Genomic DNA, 8,557 nt, shown 5'->3' with positions numbered 1-8,557 from the left:
TAGATCGACCAAGCTTCACAGAAAAAAAAACACATTTTGATTTTTTTTCGAACTCCGTCCTATTGCACTCGACCTGCACTATCGAAGACCCCACAAGTGTATACCATCATATCTTCGAGGTTTTTCTCTCAAACGAGATTAAACGTCGTTCATTCGTTCTCCATGGTGACCTACTTCACGAGAAACATTTGCCGTTTGGATCGATATCGAAACGGGTGTCGAAACGAAATCGCTCCTGTCGATTCGATATCGAATCAACACTTCGGTGTGGCCGTGCATCTTGTTGGTAGGGATAAACAGGCAACAAAGCGTAACCAAATTGTGGTCACACTGAACGTGTTAAATCGTCACGCTACCGGCGAAAAAATTATTGTTGCCATCTTTCTGAAAGTGAACATTTCCCTCCTTGCAGTGGGCCACTGCCAGCCCGACGTGGTGGCGGCCGCCTCCCGCCAGCTCGCCGTGCTCAACACCAACAACCGCTTCCTGCACGACAACCTGGTGCTGTGCGCGCAGCGCATCACGGACCTGATGCCGGAGCCGCTGTCCGTCTGCTTCTTCGTCAACTCGGGGTCCGAGGCCAACGACCTGGCGCTGCGGCTGGCGCGCACGCACACCAAGCACCGCGACGTCATCACCCTGGACGAGTACGTCGTCGTCGTCGTCGCGGAGGTGCAGCGGCGCGCCGCGAGCAGGAGGACCGAAAGGTCGCCGTCGTGAGTCTCTAACATGCACTGTTGCCCGCAGCGCCTACCACGGCCACCTGTCCTCCCTCATCGAGATCTCGCCGTACAAGTTTAAAAACATCCAGAACCACAAGCAGGCCGACTGGGTGCACGTGGTATGTCATTTTTTTAAGAAAGTGTTCAAATTTCAAACATATATTTAAAAAAAAAAAATGAACACAATTCCCATGCCGTTTGACTTGCAATCACACCCCAGTTACGCTTTTGGCGCTTGCTCATAGGCGCCGGTGCCGGACGTGTATCGCGGCAAGTACCGCGAGTGCGACCACCCGGGCGAGGACATGGGCGCGCTGTACGCCGAGGACGTGCGGCGGCTGTGCGAGAAGTCGACGGCGGGGGGCGGCGGCGTGGCGTGCTACATCGCCGAGAGCCTGCAGAGCTGCGGCGGCCAGATCATCCCCCCGCCCAACTACCTGCGCGAGGTGTTCAGGTGCGGCGTCGTCCATCTGAGCCCTGCTGACCCCCACCTGAGCTGAGATGCTGAGCTGGACAACAAAAATAAAAAAATGTGCTTGCAGACACGTGCGCGAGGCGGGCGGCGTGTGCATCTGCGACGAGGTGCAGGTGGGCTTCGGCCGGGTGGGCAGCCACTGGTGGGCCTTCCAGCTGCAGGGCGACGACATCGTGCCGGACATCGTGACCATGGGCAAGCCGATGGGCAACGGCTACCCGGTGGCGGCCGTGGTCACCACCAGGGCGGTGGCCGACAGCTTCCGCGCCGCGGGCGTCGAGTACTTCAACACGGTAAATACAGGCCAAACGTACCGGTCTAGAGTAGGATTTAAATTTTCCGATCGGTGAGAATTTTTTTTAAATGTCGTAAAATACTTCATATTTTTTTTGTGTGTAAGCATTTCGAATTTTTTAAGGAAAATGTTTTTGATTTTAAAATCACCCTTCCCCCTTCGTCCTCCCTCCACAGTACGGCGGCAACCCGGTGTCGTGCGCGGTGGCCAACGCCGTGCTGCAGGTCATCGAGGACCAGAACCTGCTGCAGCACGCCAAGGAGGTGGGCGACTACCTGCTCGCGCGGTGCCGCGAGCTCCAGGCGCGCCACTCGCTCATCGGCGACGTCCGCGGCGTCGGCCTGTTCGTCGGCATCGAGCTCGTCACGGACCGCGTCACCAAGCAGCCCGCCACCGCCGAGGCACAGCACGTCCTCTCCAGGTTCGGATTTATGAAAAACAAAAAACAAAACAAAACAAAAAAAACATTCCCCGGAAGGATTTGAACCTCCGACCATTACTGAAGGACTTCACACAAAAAAAAAAAAAAAAAAAAAAAAAAAAAAAAACACGAAAAAAAGCGCTGTGTGCATCCTGCACCGACCTTTATCGGCGGGAAGCCCCTCGCCATATGATTGGTCCTTGTTGGCGGCATGACGCAGGTCCTGCAATAACTCCCACCAGTAGTGCGACTCTCAGCCGACAGACATATCGCAAAGTTTGCGCTAGCGTGATAGTGCACACCACACGAGTCCCCGGTGGCGCAGTTGGTTAGCGCGTTACGCATTCTTAACTAATGGTCGGAGGTTCGAATCCTCCCCGGGGATGTGTTTTTTTTTGTGCCCCCCCCCCTCTTTTTTTCGCGTTGTGGCCTTTAACAGGAGCTTCTTGCGCTGGATAAACGACGAAAGCCTACTGCTGAGCTCGAACATGAACAAAAAAAAAAAATCTAAATAAATTGAAATCCACCGGGAAGGATTCGAATCTCAGAATGATTCTCGCCGGTGACTCCGGGTCTAGGCTGCCCGTTCCGTAGAATGATGTGCCAGAGTCCTGCTTTCGTTGTCACGAGTCCCCGGTGGCGCAGTTGGTTAGCGCGTTACCCTTTCTTAACTAATGGTCGGAGGTTCGAATCCTTCCCGGGGAAGTTCATTTTTATTTTATTTATTTTTTATTTATTTTTTTTTGGGGGGGGGGGGGGTTCTGGCTTGAGCATGAATATCTAAGGTCGCCGAAGGAAAACAAAACCCTGATCAACGATTAACCCGGGACAAGCCTAACAAAAACACTAAAAACGCTAAAAAAAACTAAAACAAAAGTATTCCCCGGGAAGGATTCGAACCTCCGTTCACTCTTGGCGTCCCGCACCGACGTGTATCGGCGGAAAGCCCCAACGTTTGGTCGTCGTTTGCGTGGTGACTCAGGGCCCCTCCGACTCCGACCGGCCCCGGCGCACGCTCCCCAACTGCATCCAGTGACTCATTGATCGCGGCCTTCCGCATGTCCCAAAGTGACCGAAAGCGTCCAGCGACGGTTGTCACGAGTCCCCGGTGGCGCAGTTGGTCAGCGCGTTATCCAGTTCTTAAATAATGGTCGGAGGTTCGAATCCTTCCCGGGGAAGTCTTTTTTTTTTTTTTCGCTTCCCTGCCTTAGCAAGAGATTCTCGCTCAGGATAAACGACGAAAGCCCCCTGCCCAGTTCGGCCAGAGGGAGCAAAAAAAAAGAAGACTAAAATAAAATGAAATCTACTGGGAAAGATTCGAACCGCCGACCGTTACTTGAGGATCAAAATAATTGTTTTCAAAAACTTGAGCCACCGGGCATCTTGTTCGCTCGTGCGTCCCGAACCGCCCTTACGGGCGAGGAGCCCCACACCATGACTCAGGTCCTCCAACTTCAACCGCAGTATGATTCTCGCCTGCGACTCCGTATCGCGTGGGTCTAGGCCGCCCGTCCTTTAGAGTCATGTGCCAGAGTCCTGCAACAGTTATCACGAGTCCCCGGTGGCGCAGTTGGTTAGCGCGTTACTCTTTCTTAACTAATGGTCGGAGGTTCGAATCCTTCCCGGGGAAGTTCTTTTTTTTGGGGGGGGGGGGATTCTGGCTTGAGCATGATCATCTAAGGTCGCCGGGAAGGAAAACAAAACCTTGATCAACGATCAACCCGGGACAAGCCTAACAAAAACACTAAAAAAACTAAAACAAAAGTATTCCCCGGGAAGGATTCGAACCTCCGACCGTTATTTTCAGAGCTGTATAACGCGCTGACCACTGCGCCACCGGGGAGCTCGTTCACTCTCGGCGTCCCGCACCGACGTGTATCGGTGGGAAGCCCCAACGTTTGGTACATGTTTACGTTGTTTTCTGACGTTGCGTGGTGACTCAGGCCCCTCCGGCCGGCCCCCGCTTCAACTCCTGTGACTCATTGATCGTGCCCTCCCGCCCGTCCCAAAGTGACCGCCAGCGTCTCGCCACAGACCGCGCGAGTCCCCGGTGGCGCAGTTGGCTAGCGCGTTATCCAGTTCTGAAATAACGGTCGGAGGTTCGAATCCTTCCCGGGGAATCCATTTTTTTTTTATCTCGGCGGGCCGTACGGCAAATTTCGCTCGCTGATTCCCATCCCTTCTCTTTTTTCAGGATGAAGGATGAGAGCATCCTGCTGAGCTCGGACGGTCCGGACAGGAACATCCTCAAGCTGAAGCCGCCCATGGTGTTCAGCAAGCAGAACGCCGACACCTTCATGGCCGTGCTCGACCAGGTGCTGGAGGAGCTGGACGACGGCGACCTCCCGGACCCCGTCCCGGAGCAGCCCGTCAGCCAGACCAACGGCAAGACCAACGGCGTCAACGTAAGTTGCAGCGGCAAAAAATAAAATAAAACTAATACCAGGATATTGGCGCCGGACCCTCGCTGCCGCTGCCAAGTGCCCACACAAGCTCTAATGTCGTATCGATGTGCATTCCCAGGGCCACCGGAGGAAGTCCGCCGCCGAGGCCTGAGGCCCCGCCCGCCCTCCCATCGCTGGTGGGCGCCTGCGGGTGCCTGCGCGGGGCTGCAGCAGTGGCAGCTCCCCCGTCACCACAGAGGCGCTACCCCGTACCTGTGAAAACGACCAGGGGTTTTCATCCTCTGGAAAAGTATTTTCAGAAATCTTTCAGGGTTTTTAAAAATCTTTTAATAATTTTCTTCTGTAAAAAGTTCTATTTTTTCAATTTTCATTGTAAATATTTCAATTTTTCCGATTTTTTTGTGTAAAAGTTTCCAACTTTTTTCGAAAAATGTTTCGGACTTTAAAATCCCTAACGAAGACCCGCAAAGTATCGCGAACCGATGTGGTTGCGGCTCAAGATTCCTCTGGACGTTATTGATAAAACCTGTGACAACTTAAAAGGGAGAGAGGACTGTCGTACCAGCACCAGCAGCGTCCAACGCGACCAACTCGGTTCTACCCCCCAATTTCTCCCGGTTCAGAGTACAGTAGTTTCCAGGCTGGAATCATTTTAATGTATCGATCAACAAGTTACCTGACTAATTTCTCTATGTCCTTCGCTAAAAGCGACTTTACTCTTATTCTATATACATATTAAAGACTACGTAGATAGAGTATGATAATTTATTTATGCATATTCTCGTGTGGGCAGGCACTGCTACGGCAGCAGCTCGCTCTCATGGCGCCTGATGGATAGGCAACATCTTGGCTGCAGTGCACGCGTGTCCCGCGGGGTGGCCTACCTTGAGTCTCGCAGGCGCCGAGCTCCCATGAAAATGTGGAATATGTGCCGAACGAATCCGAAATGAAACGGGCGTACTTTCGGGACGATCCTGACAAACCTGCTCGTTTAGTGCTCACGCTTTACCACAAACAAATTATACATTGTATTTATACTGCAAATATGATGGAAGACCTGGCGAAAGGGCGGCGTTTTGAGTCCGGCGTGATGGCAGCGCGGGGGGGGGGTTCTGGCTTGAGCATGAATATCTAAGGTCGCCGAAGGAAAACAAAACCCTGATCAACGATTAACCCGGGACAAGCCTAACAAAAACACTAAAAACGCTAAAAAAAAAGTATTCCCCGGGAAGGATTCGAACCTCCGACCGTTATTTTCAGAGCTGTATAACGCGCTGACCACTGCGCCACCGGGGAGCTCGTTCACTCTCGGCGTCCCGCACCGACGTGTATCGGTGGGAAGCCCCAACGTTTGGTACATGTTTACGTTGTTTTCTGACGTTGCGTGGTGACTCAGGCCCCTCCGGCCGGCCCCCGCTTCAACTCCTGTGACTCATTGATCGTGCCCTCCCGCCCGTCCCAAAGTGACCGCCAGCGTCTCGCCACAGACCGCGCGAGTCCCCGGTGGCGCAGTTGGCTAGCGCGTTATCCAGCTCTGAAATAACGGTCGGAGGTTCGAATCCTTCCCGGGGAATCCATTTTTTCTTATCTCTGCGGGCCGTACGGCAAATTTCGCTCGCTGATTCCCATCCCTTCTCTTTTTTCAGGATGAAGGATGAGAGCATCCTGCTGAGCTCGGACGGTCCGGACAGGAACATCCTCAAGCTGAAGCCGCCCATGGTGTTCAGCAAGCAGAACGCCGACACCTTCATGGCCGTGCTCGACCAGGTGCTGGAGGAGCTGGACGACGGCGACCTCCCGGACCCCGTCCCGGAGCAGCCCGTCAGCCAGACCAACGGCAAGACCAACGGCGTCAACGTAAGTTGCAGCGGCAAAAAATAAAATAAAACTAATACCAGGATATTGGCGCCGGACCCTCGCTGCCGCTGCCAAGTGCCCACACAAGCTCTAATGTCGTATCGATGTGCATTCCCAGGGCCACCGGAGGAAGTCCGCCGCCGAGGCCTGAGGCCCCGCCCGCCCTCCCATCGCTGGTGGGCGCCTGCGGGTGCCTGCGCGGGGCTGCAGCAGTGGCAGCTCCCCCGTCACCACAGAGGCGCTACCCCGTACCTGTGAAAACGACCAGGGGTTTTCATCCTCTGGAAAAGTATTTTCAGAAATCTTTCAGGGTTTTTAAAAATCTTTTAATAATTTTCTTCTGTAAAAAGTTCTATTTTTTCAATTTTCATTGTAAATATTTCAATTTTTCCGATTTTTTTGTGTAAAAGTTTCCAACTTTTTTCGAAAAATGTTTCGGACTTTAAAATCCCTAACGAAGACCCGCAAAGTATCGCGAACCGATGTGGTTGCGGCTCAAGATTCCTCTGGACGTTATTGATAAAACCTGTGACAACTTAAAAGGGAGAGAGGACTGTCGTACCAGCACCAGCAGCGTCCAACGCGACCAACTCGGTTCTACCCCCCAATTTCTCCCGGTTCAGAGTACAGTAGTTTCCAGGCTGGAATCATTTTAATGTATCGATCAACAAGTTACCTGACTAATTTCTCTATGTCCTTCGCTAAAAGCGACTTTACTCTTATTCTATATACATATTAAAGACTACGTAGATAGAGTATGATAATTTATTTATGCATATTCTCGTGTGGGCAGGCACTGCTACGGCAGCAGCTCGCTCTCATGGCGCCTGATGGATAGGCAACATCTTGGCTGCAGTGCACGCGTGTCCCGCGGGGTGGCCTACCTTGAGTCTCGCAGGCGCCGAGCTCCCATGAAAATGTGGAATATGTGCCGAACGAATCCGAAATGAAACGGGCGTACTTTCGGGACGATCCTGACAAACCTGCTCGTTTAGTGCTCACGCTTTACCACAAACAAATTATACATTGTATTTATACTGCAAATATGATGGAAGACCTGGCGAAAGGGCGGCGTTTTGAGTCCGGCGTGATGGCAGCGCCGGGCGAGCAGGCAGCCCAGCGCGCGCGGCCGTGGCCTCGCCTGCCCGCCCGCTCGGCGCCACCTCCACACAGGCCGGCGGCGTCAGTACAGCCTCGCCTGTTGCGCAGGGTGAGTCACTCGGCCGTGACTCACTCGGTCTGCGTCCCGAGCCTTGCTGTCTTGTGGGGCCTCCTGGCGCGCACCGTGCACCACAGTCCCCGGTGGCGCAGTTGGCAGCGCGTTATCCAGATCGAAAATAATGGTCGGAGGTTCGAATCCTCCCCGGGGAATTCAATTTTTTTGCTTTTTTTGGGCCGAGTCCCGCAGAGGTTGCACTGGAAACCCAAGTGTGTGAATGTCGCACTCTTTAGGTGCGTGGACGATATTAGTCCGCACAGGCGCAAGAGTGTAAATTTCAACGAAAAATTCCGAGGGGACAATAATAACTCTCTTATGACGTGTACTCATGATTTCCAGAGTTATTGCCCCCTCGGTAAATTCACTCTCTTGCTCGTTTGAGTTTACGAATATGGATATCCCCGACACTGGCAAAATGTGCCACTTTCACGCACTTGCATATGTCCAGTTTGTTGAGCTTCCCGGGTCAGCGTCAGCCACACCGCGTCAGCCACTTGCGATGCGACTGGTAAAAAAAGGTGCTAAGTCGTGCGTATCCTGGGGCAACTATACACATATTTTCAGTTTAGTGCCTCACAAAAGCCACTAAACAGGGCACTAAATTGGAGAAAATGCGCTAAAACTTAGTGCCTTTGGCAGTTTTAGTGCATTGTAAAGGTTTGTTTTTCCAGTGTTTCCCTTCCGCCTGCCTCCGCGACCTTGGAGATGGGCCCGCCGCCCGCCCGGCTCCTGGAATTAGCGTAGATAAAGGCGCACGGTGATAATGATAACAATATGATTACAAAAATCGCAATCTTTTCAGCCGATGGATGCCGGCATCAGTAGCCTGGAGCGGCACTGGAAACGCAACGTGCGTGAACTACAGGTGTGTGCGTCGTGTTATTTGTGTTTGTAATGCCCATACGTATACGTACACTTCAGGGAATAAATGTACAGATTTTCCTTTTAAAATTCACACTTTCTGCCTGTGTATGCGAATGTCGTTTACACACCTACACGTGTGCTATATTCACACACTTTATGGGTAGAACTGTCTTATTGCATTTTCGGACAACGCTCCGCAGGTTATTTACTTCTTCTTTTTTTTACGACATTATATATAGTGTGGTTAATTGCAGGATGCGCGCCCAAGAGAGGGGTTTCTGTGCGCGGGGCTGGGGGGG

General features: G+C 52.6%; 1 protein-coding gene and 3 non-coding genes across 6 annotated transcripts in view; all 4 read left to right on the top strand.

The window, feature by feature from the left end:
• Positions 1-6,930, top strand: part of LOC113211699 (5-phosphohydroxy-L-lysine phospho-lyase) — a 13,461-nt gene extending 6,531 nt beyond the window's left edge. The window contains exons 3-9 of one of the 3 annotated variants that reach the window (XM_052265098.1): positions 413-647; positions 748-841; positions 968-1,176; positions 1,265-1,490; positions 1,669-1,913; positions 5,965-6,175; positions 6,294-6,930. In XM_052265098.1, coding sequence (XP_052121058.1) covers positions 413-647; positions 748-841; positions 968-1,176; positions 1,265-1,490; positions 1,669-1,913; positions 5,965-6,175; positions 6,294-6,326 — 1,253 coding nt within the window. In that variant the 3' untranslated portion in view covers positions 6,327-6,930. Of the gene's footprint in view, positions 1-412; positions 648-747; positions 842-967; positions 1,177-1,264; positions 1,491-1,668; positions 1,914-4,107; positions 4,319-4,436; positions 5,074-5,964; positions 6,176-6,293 lie in introns of those variants that run through there. The other 2 variants (XM_052265099.1, XM_026430160.2) reach the window with 2 other exon arrangements.
• Trnae-uuc (transfer RNA glutamic acid (anticodon UUC)) lies at positions 2,544-2,618 on the top strand. The gene has a single exon. It is a non-coding gene; the product is annotated as a tRNA-Glu (tRNA).
• Trnae-uuc (transfer RNA glutamic acid (anticodon UUC)) lies at positions 3,469-3,543 on the top strand. Its single transcript has one exon. It is a non-coding gene; the product is annotated as a tRNA-Glu (tRNA).
• A 541-nt stretch (positions 6,931-7,471) lies between the features above and the next one.
• Positions 7,472-7,546, top strand: Trnas-aga (transfer RNA serine (anticodon AGA)). The gene is given in 2 exon segments: positions 7,472-7,506; positions 7,510-7,546. It is a non-coding gene; the product is annotated as a tRNA-Ser (tRNA).
• Positions 7,547-8,557: the final 1,011 nt, after the last annotated feature.

Source organism: Frankliniella occidentalis, unplaced genomic scaffold (assembly GCF_000697945.3).
Source record: "Frankliniella occidentalis isolate FOCC.00 unplaced genomic scaffold, Focc_3.1 Scaffold24, whole genome shotgun sequence".
Lineage (NCBI taxonomy): Eukaryota > Metazoa > Arthropoda > Insecta > Thysanoptera > Thripidae > Frankliniella > Frankliniella occidentalis.
This window is presented reverse-complemented; position numbering and strand designations above follow the sequence as displayed.